Genomic DNA, 12,726 nt, shown 5'->3' with positions numbered 1-12,726 from the left:
TGTCTTCTCTCAAAAAACCTGTACAGCTGTTATGACAAGTCAATAATTTTATTAATTTTTTTCTGCCATTTTACAGGCATTTAGCATTTTAACTTGAAAGGTGAAGGCTCTAATTCTGAAAAACATGTGTTAGGGGACAAATATGAAATGAATTCCCAAAATTAGAACTGATTTTCTTTTAAATCTGGACCAAGGCCATAACTGACATGCAGCTAACAAACTGCTGGTTCAAATTATGTTAGATATGAATTATAGAACTTTAGCAATAGACCAAAACCTTTAACAACTGTATTGCTTTTAATACTTAAGTTTGTATCTAACTTAGTATTGAACTTTCAATTTGTGGTTTAAAAACAGAAAGATAAACATTGTCCTATATTTAGTTTTTCTAAATGATAAGAATAAACCTGAAAAAGAAGATTTGCTGAGCTCTTTTGAAAATTCTAAGCAAGCTAAACTACAACTGAATGACCTATTCAAGGCCAAATATTTTTTTGTTGCATTTCCTCTCTAACACAAATAAAAAAGAGGAAGCCTAGTATCTAAAAATAAAAATGGGTGCAGGAGAATTATAGCTTGGAAACAACAAAATGCAAAGTCATACAATTCTCAGTTCTCTCAAGTGAAGAAGCAATTTTGGTCACAAATACAGAATACACTGAGAAGAGAGGCCAGTTCCAAAAAGGCTTAAGAGAGAAGAACAGTGACTACACTACACTCCCTTTCACTTAAAACAGACAATTCATACCTCAACATGGAGACTCAGATTCCAGGAAAAAGTGTTTCACATTTTGAATTTCTACAGTTTTAAACCTGTTTATGCTGCCTGAACATACACTGAAAAATAACAAAACAATGCTGAATTTTCTTGTCCTTTGCAGGAAAAAAAACATAGTGAATTTAAGCTTACAACTAGTTTCATCTATGCTCTTGAGATGAATATACATAGTGCTCTATCTCTAAGTCACCAGTTCCCAACCTAGGTCCATTTTATAAAGAAGCATATTTAATTTACCTGTTTTTTCTTCTGTGCTTCATTAGAGTCTAGCACGGAAGTGGAAACAACAGGCAAAGATTTCTGTGCTGCCTTCAAAGCAGCAGGGTTGTACACAGTTTTTGTCAAGCCAGTAGAAGTGGATAAAACCTATAGGAGGAAATCATTTTATTTTTTTGCCAGTGAATTTCAATCTTTTAAAAAACCCACATGAGTGCTTAAAAATATGTAAGCGTCTTTTCTTTTGCCTGTTTTGATGATATGGAATATAAAAATCTGGTGTAACTATTTGGAGTTGCTGAAGTTACACAATTTTTGAAGAGGAAGCAAAACATCAGATACGTAAGTTATAAACATCAGATTATAAATCCTCTCCATTGAGATTTCATATGTACTTCAAGCTTCAAATACATAAAAATTTACGTATTTGACCATAATATAGGAAAGAGAAGATTGAGATTGTCACAAGAATAACTTGTTTTTCTTTTCTGTTTCTAAGTCTAAAATACAGTATTTCATGGTTGCATGAATTCTCCAAGCAAGAAGTTAACAAAATTTTAGACGATAAGGTCCAAAGTAAATACAACACTTTTCATATGCAGTTTGTGGAAAGTAGAGCTTGCACAATTTGCAAGAAGTAACTCAAGTACAGGGAAGTCTTCAACATCATACAGCAAAGGAAGAGACTCCTATGTCTCTCTGTTCTCATTCCTACATTTGTAGTGAGGTATGAAATTTCTCCATGACTTACTGAGAACACAGTTGCCTGCTTTACAATCTCTGTAAAGTATACTATGTACATCGCAACACCACCTGAAGATTTGGACTATTTTGTTTTCTTAGCACATTCCTTAAAGAACATTTTGGCCATGCTAGTATTGAAAAATCCACAGCTAAGTCCTAGAGATAATATAGGCATGATCTTGTCCACCTTTTAGCAAAACACAGAAATTATGCAATTGGTATCACTTTCACAAGTTTAAAAATATTTTATATATATGTGGAAAATTAAAAGATGCATGCAGATTCTACTGGTCACCATGCACTCCATAAAATAGATACAATGCCCACCAACAGAAGAAAAAAAAGAGACAGCTGAGAAACAGAAAGACAGAGAAGACTAAGAGATCAGAAGAATTTACAACAAGAATGCTTCATATAAACCCTTTTCACTTCAGCGTGCTATTTATACTATTTCTTCCCACATTCAAGTGTTTTCTAGAGTAGGCATTGCAGAGAAAACAAAAGAAAAAAAAAATCAATGCATGTTAAGGGGTATTATATAAGGTGGCATAAAATGCTCTAAGAAGGCCATTACAAAGAAGAGGGATTTTTTCTAAACTTCCTAAAGCACAGTAAAGTATGCATGTCCCAGTCATACAGTTTCTATTAGGAAGTAGCTTTAGGACAGGCTACATCACAAACAAACAAAAGGAAGCAAAGATTTTTGACGCACTCCTTTTGCCCTGAACTGTCTTCATGGCAGAGTGAACCATACTTCTCCATCTCTTTTAATATAAGGAGAGATGCCACAGCAGATGTACTTGAATCAACTAAAACAGACAAGTAAAAAGCAAGACTAATGTCTTCTAAATCTCTTAATACTATTCAAGAGAAAGAATAGTGTGAATCTCTTCACAAGTTCACGAATTTAAAGTCCCTATACAGATCCTAAAGGGCATCACATTATCTCCTTTTCCTCCTGTTCTTTGGGAAGCATAGCTACCTCCTTTCTTACTAGAAAGTTCTTGTTAAACCCTGCACTCCATCAGAAACAAAAAACGATCTAGGACATGACATCTATGTTTTCTGACAGCTATAAATAATTTAATTTCTAATGGTTGTAGAATGTAATCACTGCAAACTAACCAAGTTATTTCCTTGTAAAGGGACAGCAGTAGGTAAACCCAGGTCAATTCAAGCTTCAGAACCCTACTAAAAATGTCAAAGGAAACTTGTTTTACAACCAATCCAGTTACAGCCCAGCAGTTCATCAAAATCTATGAGCTCATCAAAATATTATAAGACAACAAAATACTGCAAGACAACAAAGCATAAAACCATTCTAGCATGAATTTACTCTTTGAAGAAAAGTGTTTCAGGATAACTAAACTCTTACAGAATGTGAAAAAAAAAAAAGAAGCATTTCCACTCAAACTGCAAAGAGAAGCAGACCTCCTATTTCTTAAGTCAGCATAAAGTATGTATGTAAAATGTAGTTCAGGAATACACAGCAAGTTATTTATCTGCAACTAATTTTGGGCGACAGGAATGGAATTAATCAAACCAACAACAAAATACAGGCAAGAAGCCTAGATCACTGTATTTAGGCAGACTGCTCGGCTTGAAATGAATCAAAGAGACCTCCTCTAACATTACAACTCAACTTTTAAGCATTGCTACCTTAGTAGCTAGGTACAGCATAGTATCTCTGGAGTGAATTTTACTTGTTAGCTTACACTTAATCTATCAACTAGCATTCTGAAAAGGGGTGGGGGATGTGTGTAGGGGGAAATGCAGCAGATGCTTCATTTATTTCAGATCAAGGCAACTCCCAATAGAAAAGATATGTACCTAGGCAGAGGAATCCTTTTACAGAGTAAGACTTGCTGTCTTTCTATTACAACTCTTCTCAAATGCATGTTATGAACACTGTGGAAGCCTTTCCACTAAAGTGCTAAACAGATCTGGAAATATGCATTACAAACTTTGCTACTAAATAAATGTGTCCACAACTTCATATTCTGAAAATTGGAACCACTGGGCAAAATAAATAACTCATAAGCACAACTCAGGCACACACCTTTCCCACTTTATCTCTCTTTGTCCTTTCTATACTGATAAATTTCCACTTTTATCTTTTCACAAGTACTGTAAATTGTAAAATCAAATCAGAGGATAAATGTTTACAGCGTCACCTTTTAAAGGGCACAGAAGTCCAGAAACATTTTTATAGAACTGCTTTCTATAGTTTCATATATAGTGTTAAAATTTCTTTATTTTTAAAATTTATTTCTGTATACTTCTAAACAACTCAGGATTATGGAACATATCTAGTTATTTTCATGACTGAATAAAAGGAACCCACTCTATTAAAAGAAAACCCACAGAATAGCTGTTTCTGTCCTAGCATGTTTTCTTATTATCATTCAGCTATCCACTAAGCTCTGATATATTATACTTCCTAAAACTAATCTTGAACAAATGAACTTATTCATAGTTATGAAACAAACTTAATATTGACACAATAAAAAAAATTAATTCTACTGAGATTAAATATGAGAGAATATGAGACATTCTCTTACCTTTTCAGTTGCTGGAGTAACTGGCTTTGACACAAAACCCAGTCTATCCTTCACAGATAATTTAGTCACATTCTAAGAAAACAAAGCAAAATTATAGTTCAAATGTACTTTACTTTATGAATATTTTACTGTTTCCTTTGTAACTACAAATATTAGTAATTTAGAAAAAAAAATTAACTAATAAAACCACAGACTTAAGCAACAATACAAGAAAAATATTTAAGCAGTTGATAAAATTTACTTTAGATATTTGATTTTGCAGTTAACAGAAGTCTACAGATTGGATAAGACAAAGATAAAGCCAAATTTGGAATCAAAGATTATACTACATATTGTTTGCAAGAAGTCAAAAACATGCCAGCTAGAAGAGGATTATCTGTATGGACTCTTTTAAATACACTACAGTTCTTGTGTTTTATAACCTGCTATTTGCAGGCATCAACTACAGAAACCTGTTGTTTGAATTTAAACTACAAATGTGTTCTGAAATGTGGTGGTCTTACTTTCCAGAAGTAAAACTACAGCAGTGGCACAATGCTAATAATGAAATATTTCTAACAGAAGAAAAAATTAAAGGTTATTTCTAATGGGAGTGACATGTCAGAGTCTGTCATTATTCACAGTGGTATTGCAGCTACATTCTTCCTTGTATTAGGGTTGATGTACAAATTCTGAAAACATTTCTAGATGGTGACTATCGGTCTCTAATGGTTTTAGCCGCTTAACAGATAAAATATATTAAAAAAAAGACAGTTTTTAGTTCTTTGGATAGAAGCCCACTTTATTTTGAAATCTGAAACGAGTAATTAAACACAACAATACTGAAATATATTCAGAGCCTTTCGGTTTTTCAACAAAGCAAAAAGCTAGGATACTTAAAAATTAAGTACCGTGCTCAAGGAAAAAAGCCAAGTATCATGCACTGAGGAAAACTTTAATATGAAAGCACCATTCATAATACAATTAGATGCACTTGGAAGCAGTAAATGTGTACTTGCACTATGTGAGTAACTGTAACTGATACATTCATACACCATGAAACCTATCACAGAAAGAAAAACAGGCAACTGAATTTCTTACTATAATACGCACCTGAGTGACTTCTGTATTGGCACTCTGTGCTTCTGCAGGTTCAATATTACTTGCAGGTACCGGACCCAGTCGCTCCTTCACCGATTGCTTCACTACTGGTAAACTAGGCTGCTGAACTAAGGGTTGTATTACCTGTAACACCACCCCCATCCCCAAGAAAGCACATCACCATATTAACAACAGAAGACTGCTACATTTATCATTCAATAAGTACACAATGAAATTAATGCAATGCCATTTACATTTATACGTCTTCCTTTCTATCATTCAATGGCTTTTTCACCTCACAGGAAAAATAAAAGCTTCATGAGATTTATTCTGTTATACTGAATATTTGTGTAGCACAAACAGCCATAACACCTATTTTGCACTTGCAGCTCACAAAGGTGATGAAACAACTCTGATTTATCACACCTACTAGGACTTAGATCCTACCTGTTAGAACCGAATAAAAAGTAAGAAGGAGTCTTCTAATTCCTCTTACAACTCTTTTATCATCAACCATTTAGTTATGAAAAGGCAGAATACAAACTTGTATTACAAAGCCTCCCACTTTTTACAGTGATATATCACTTTTCATCTCCTATGTGTTTAACGTGGACAAAATAGAAAAAAAAAAGATATAGAAACATGCAGTCACAGGAAAAAGAAAAGCAGCTAATCTTTGAACCTTCCATGGATATACTCTGACAGCTAACACTTTTCCTTTTTTTTGTCTTTGACAAAAACATTAAACACTTAAGACTGAAAAAATATGCTTCCAAGCAAACTTATTGTCATATTTATGACCCTCAGGAGGTCACCTAATCCATTTCTCCACTGTAGGGCAAAGTCAGTTATGCCACTACTGACAGTATCTATCTATCTAGTTCTTACAGATTTGTGATGAAAGAGGTCCTGTCACCTCTTTAGGCAAAAGTGTTTCAGTATCCTTTGGCATTAGAAAATGTTTTTTTAATATCTAACCTAAATCTCTTTGTGCTGCCTTTTAAGCCCAGAACTTCCTGTTTTATCTACTTCAAATGAGGAGTACAATAATGTACTCACATTATTTCAGCTTCTTGGCAGAAGCCTTTTATTTGATGATTTATTATGGTTGACTCCCATCATCTTTATCTAAGTACTTCCACTCTTTCAGAAATTCTACAATAAATATTTTCCAAAGTACTCCTGCTGATGAAATAGCAGTGCTCAAGCAATTGTGCTGGACCATATACTACTGAAGGGACAACTTAAAAGCCAACTGACTTTACAATGAAAAAAATTCAAAAACCTGTCTTTGGTACCTGACAGACAAAATCTGGCTGAAACCATTACAAATACAGGTGAAATTAATTAAAAAATAGAAATCTTGACAAAAATTCAAATACTTATAGTATGTGAAGAATTGTAAGAAGAGTTTTCATACTACTTGTAGATATGACACCAGATATTAATTTCAATGTAAAGAGAAGTAAATATTCATGCTCCTGAAAGGTTTATGAAGTAAAAATAGCTCTTTACTGATTCAACAATTCGATAACTGTTACATTTTGGGGTAGAAGCATTGCACTTAGAACTTTAATTTCCTGTTACAAGTTTTTCTTGTCACTGTGTGCCTTCTATTGCCGATAACAGACTTCAAATTGTAGTCTGTTGACACACGCTGAATGTTTGTGCTTTGTGAGGAAGGGAACACTTCATACTGTTCCCTGCTACTAAGGAGAAATTAATTTTCAAACCATCAAGGTTAACTGGCTAAAGGTGGTGTGCTGGGAAGCTAGTACCACCACTAAAAGTGATGGCACTATTTAAAATAACAAATATATAAATCAGATATTTGTTTGGAAATACATAGTTAATAGTTCAAGCTGGATAGCATAATCAGCAAATAAGATGACAGCATAGTCCAAGCTATCCTTCGAGCAAGAGAGAATATCTGTAGGAATGCAAACGACGTACTCCACTGCCCTCTTCTGGTTGAGGAGATGGAAATCAAGCTTAGAAAATACTATTTTGAGCAGCAAGCAGCTTTTTTGACCAAGCATCAAGGATATTTATAAAATCTAAACAATGATAACTAAGAAGACAGCGAGACAGGTGTCATTAAAACTGCTTTTTTTTTAGGTAAACATCAGGGCATTTATTACAAAAGGAGAGAAAGGAAAGTTAAAATGCTGTGCAGCAGGAGTGCTATGGAAAATTGGGTCACTGATTCTGAATGATGACATACACCAACAAGAGAAAGAGGGAATTCTCAACTTAGAGCAGCAACTGAAAGAATCCTCTAACAACTCATTCACACATTATATCAGCATACATAAATAAGTGAACATTTCTTCTACAGAGCCTGCCTCATATTTTAAAAATGCAGAATGTGTTGTTCCACACTGACAGCAAATCCAATAAAGCAGGATACACAAGTATTTTCAAAGACTTGCTACACCGGATGCTGACAAGACTCTCTATGCAACAACCTACACATCCTGGGAGAACCCGAGGTTCCTCTTCTGTTTGAGTAGACCCACAATCCCTGCTGACAAATCTGATTTGGCTTGCTACAGGTTACGAATCTACACAACAGTAACTGCTGTTTTATTTTTTAAAGTGTTCCCAACACTACTACAAACATGACAACTACCAATAAGTGTTTCACTGTGATTCAACCAAAAAATGTAGAATAGAGTATTTCAGTTGGAAGGAACCTGCAATGATCATCTAGTCCAACTGTCTGGTCACTTCACAGCTGACCAAAAGTTAAAGCAGCTTGATATCCGGCACTGTCCAAATACCTCTTCAAACTGCTGGCAGGCTTAGGGCTATCAGCCACCTCTCTGGGAAGCCTGTTCCCCTGGCTGATCACTCTCTCAGTAAAGACGTGCTTCCTCATGTCCAGTGTGGACCTCCTCTGATAGATCTTCGATCCATTCCCACACATTCTGTCACTGTATACCAGGGAGATCAGCAACTCCCTCCCTACTTAAAAATGTCCCTGGTCCACTCCCACAAAATTAAGTCTCTTTATGAAAAAGAGTAAAAAATAGCACCTTTTGGAAGAAAAAGGAGATCATCTTCCAAGAGAAGATACGTAACTTTCTTACGCTCACCAAAAGAAATAAAAGAGCCTATACTAATTAAAGCAAAATAGATGCTATTCAGCAGAAAGATGCATCAAATCTTGCTTCACATGAGACAACGACAAAGTGAAATTCTCCATAAGTCACCAAAGGCTTTCTTTAAATGCTTTTGATCCTATCTTGCTAATCAACTCTGAAACCTTGCATTTGAGGTCAAAGAATCTACAATTTAAGAATAACATTTGGAAATGAATTACATGAAGTAGTCATTATTTCAAAAGTACTCAGTTTACTTGATATAAATATTTTTTTAAAAGTTTAGAATATTCTTTTTTACATAATATTCTACATAGAACAGACTTAGATCCTCCACCTTCTGTGTGGTAGTTTGGATTTGCGGTACACTGCCTTCTCGATGCCAATAAACTTTTATAAAACGATTATTTAATACTGCTTCTGTACTTGATATTGCTTTCTTTGCTTCCTCATGTGTGGCAAACTGAATAAGGGCACCTTCTGGATCACCTTGATATGCAACCTAAGATTTAAAACAGAAGAACAAAACTTACCACATGTAGGATTTTCATTTGTGTCTAGATTATCATAAAATCATTAGTTTCTAAGCTTAGAAGCTTACAATTTAAGCCCAATACAGGTCATTAGATAAATACTTCCCATTCATGATTCTGTTTCAAAAGTCTGGTGTCAAAAGTCACCTTGACATTATGTTAATAAACTTTAGGAACAGTTAAAAAAACCAAATAAAGTAAAGCCAACCCAAACAGTCAACCAGTATTTCTAACTGAAAATATAAGTAGTTTTTTGAAAGACAAAAGGAAGCATCCCTGAAGTAAAGAAAATTGCTACAAAAAAATATAGGAGTCAGTTAGTAAAAATGTCCTACCTACTGTCAGAGCTAGACAGCAAAGTTCATTTTGGTCCTTTGACCATGAGCACATTATTTCAGCTTCTAAGGCCAAGATTATATCCTTTGCAGAAGAGCAGAGCTTGTGATATCTTCATGCATATCTTGGCTCTCTGTACACATCCACAACACTATTTTACCTGCCTTACTGAATAATACTCCTGCTAATACACCCACATATTTAGATAAATCTACAGAAAGGCTTAAGAAATATTTAGCAGCAATTAAGTGAGATTTAATATCCCTCAGTGTTCGGACAGGCATAGAAGGTTTACTCTGTACTGTATCAGTACACACGAAACCATTCTTCATTCCAGCTCTCACTGCAAACAGGAAAGTGCACAGAAAAACACAAGCTATCATCTGAAACTTGAAGCACAGTAGAAGATCAGACTGAGTAGTTTAGAGACTGGGTATGAAATACTGGTATTACACATGCAGCCAGCAACATGTAACATCAGCCTAAGTTAGGCCCCAGTTTTTTCATCTCTTTTCTATCTTTCTTTAATTGTTTGCTTATTTCTGTGGGTGACTCCAATAAACCACAAAGTATTTATAAAGGAAAAACCATCATTACTATGGAACTAGAAAGCAATTGTATCACAGGGACTGCTTTCTGGAGGAGAAATACAGGTTTTCCATATTTACAGAGGGTTTACAATATCAGAGTCAAACTTGAGAAAATGGGTCAAGAAAAAACAATGTGATCAATTTTCAATGTTTTAAACAATGCATCTTAAAAGTCTTATCTGTGAGAAACACAGCTGTTCAAAACCATTTCTGCTTCTTCAACGGCAATTTCATTAAAAACAATGAGATCATCTTTAAGAAACGAGTTAGGAAAATAATGAAGACTTTTAGGGAACCAGGAAAAAAACAAATGGCATTCTCCTTTTAGCAGCTACTGCTATCTTTAAATCAAAACATACTGCTTTCTCTTTGTTGACTCTTACCTGCAGGTTGACTAAGTTTCCAAACTTACTGAAGTGCTCGTTAAGTTTGCTGATATTGTTAAGTTCTGGGGGAACTTTTCTCAATTCAAGCTTTGTATTTTCATTTCCAAACTGTACTTTCTTCTGAAAACCTGGACTATTTGTTCTGTTAAAATTTTGCCTGCAACAAATAAAAATCAAGCCAGAAATCCATAGCAAGCTAGCAAACACATGTTAAATTGTATACACTTACACAGGAGTACATGTGTATGAACCACAAAAATCTGCAGACTTAAAAAATATGCAATTTTAGAAAAGTGTAGAAGAGTACAGCACATAGGCCCATACACCTACTGTCTTCCCCACCGATATTCTCAGCATACCTCAGCACATAAAATCTGAGAGATAATTCACATTTATTTGCCTGTGTCAGTAATTCCTGACTTCCACATTGCTTCTCTCCAAAAACTATTTCTTAACTATTCCATGAAATCTCCCCACTACCATTTCAAATAACTATTACTTCAAGGCTCTCCTCAGTCCCAACAATCTCTTAAAAACTCTTCCAAACTTTTGCCATGTCAGGTGACATCTGGTCACTGAGCACTGCACCTTGTGTTTTTTCTCAGTAACATACCTGGCAATTCAAACCAAAATAGCAATGATAAAATTCACATTTCACAACTAAAATCAGTCATGTCTAACAACCATCACATTGCAGCTTTCCTGTTTCTTAGATCATTACAGCTTTCAAGGAGAGATCTTAGTATAACCCAAAGCAACTTCATCTATCTGTATACTGCCTTTGAGAGAAGACAGTCAAATACAGATCACACTACAGTGTGATTTTATTTTAGTACTATCAGCATACTCACATAACTTGTCATTTATAGAGATACACATATGTTTCAGATTACAGTAAAGAGGTTCACAAAATTCTAAGCCAACCTTGTGTTAATGATCACTCACTTGTCAAACCAAGTCTTCTTTGCAGGAATTCCACCATCCCCTGCACCAATTGTTCTTTTCCTGGATTCAGCATCTACCACTATTCTCATACTACTTTTATTAGGAGGTTTTTCTGTAAATAGATGAGAAGATTTTACTCTTTTTTTGTATTTTCTGTGTATTTGATTGCAAAAAAGTATTCTGCTCACATTGAATTTGCACTGAAAAGCACAACTGTTCATTTTGAAATTACTATGATCCTTGTTCTAACTGAATCAAATCTTGGTCACAGACTTTTTTTCTTAACTATCATCAGATCCTGTGACAGATCCAAATAGCTAATAGCACTCATTTTGTCACAGTAACATCCCACATAAGGAAAACAAAAGAGGTGTGACAGAAGGCATCTGCCTCAAGATGACTGCACTCTGATTCACAATGATTCACAATGTCCCATGCAATACTCTGAGGCTCACACCACTTCTGCTAACACCTCCATTCCACTATTAGATGGCACACACAAAAACAGTCATGATAGGAAATGCACAGTACTCTGGGGCATAAGACCTAGGAGCAAGATTTATGGATGGAGTGGGAAAGGAGTCACTTTTGCTGAAGAACAGGAATCACACTGGGGGACTCCTCACTGAAAATACACCAACAGAAACATAGTAAGATTAAACAGAAATACATACAAATGCAAATAAAAACCACATTAAAAATGGTTTTATCCCTCTTCCTTTCCCATTCTGCATGCTGCTTCTTCTTCACAGGGCCACAGGAACTGTGAGGTTAAGATTATTCATGCATAAAACTGTCTGCTACCACATAAAAAACTCCTTCCTCTCTGCAGCAAAAATCACCCTAAGATTCTGGTACAGAAACCTTAACATTTTTCTGTACAAAAGATATACAAAGTGACTAGTTATTATAGCTCAGTGTAAACTGTGTAATACTCTAGCAAGAGATTTAATTTTACCTGTAAAAATGCACACACATAGCAACTATAAACATACTTCCCTATTCAATTAAATGTCTCAACTCCAGAAGATTTTTTAAAAAATGCAATGTTTTCCAGTATTACATTCTCTGAAAACTCCCTCGATCTTCTTTAATATAAGGAAACCAGCCAAACTAAGTAAGTATAGCTTTGAGAGCATACCTCTGGGTGGTAGATCCATATCACCTGATGTGAGTCCTATCAAATTTGGTCTTTGGGCATGTACTCTATGTCTATACATAGGTCTTGAAGTATTTGTTATACTTGGAGCCTCTGGATTATAGCCATCTGTGTCATACGTTTCTGGTAACAAAGAAATTGTCTAATTAAAATAAATTGCAGTTAAAACCCCTAAGGTTTCAAATATAATATTTCATTTAATTACAAGATACAGTTACAATAAAAAGCTGTATAACTACTATCATAAAAAACTGTCGTGCCAAGTTTTCTGCTTAAACACAATGAAAATACTAC

At 34.8% G+C, this 12,726-nt stretch overlaps 1 protein-coding gene across 3 annotated transcripts in view; it reads right to left on the bottom strand.

Annotated features, from left to right (window-relative positions):
* The window catches only part of RBM26 (RNA binding motif protein 26), a 56,115-nt gene that overhangs the window by 22,100 nt on the left and 21,289 nt on the right, over positions 1-12,726 (bottom strand). For 2 of the 3 annotated variants that reach the window (XM_032678059.1, XM_032678060.1), the window contains exons 9-15: positions 12,415-12,555; positions 11,274-11,385; positions 10,326-10,485; positions 8,821-8,985; positions 5,392-5,523; positions 4,300-4,371; positions 1,016-1,144 (exon numbers count right to left, since the gene is read on the bottom strand). In XM_032678059.1, the coding sequence (XP_032533950.1) occupies positions 1,016-1,144; positions 4,300-4,371; positions 5,392-5,523; positions 8,821-8,985; positions 10,326-10,485; positions 11,274-11,385; positions 12,415-12,555 (911 nt within the window). The remainder of the gene's footprint in view (positions 1-1,015; positions 1,145-4,299; positions 4,372-5,391; positions 5,524-8,820; positions 8,986-10,325; positions 10,486-11,273; positions 11,386-12,414; positions 12,556-12,726) is intronic. The other variant, XM_032678061.1, reaches the window with a different exon arrangement.

Source organism: Chiroxiphia lanceolata, chromosome 2, assembly GCF_009829145.1.
Source record: "Chiroxiphia lanceolata isolate bChiLan1 chromosome 2, bChiLan1.pri, whole genome shotgun sequence".
In the NCBI taxonomy this organism is placed as follows: Eukaryota; Metazoa; Chordata; class Aves; order Passeriformes; family Pipridae; genus Chiroxiphia; species Chiroxiphia lanceolata.
The sequence above is the reverse complement of the archived record's forward strand: the minus strand, read 5'-3'. Positions and strand labels throughout refer to the sequence as shown.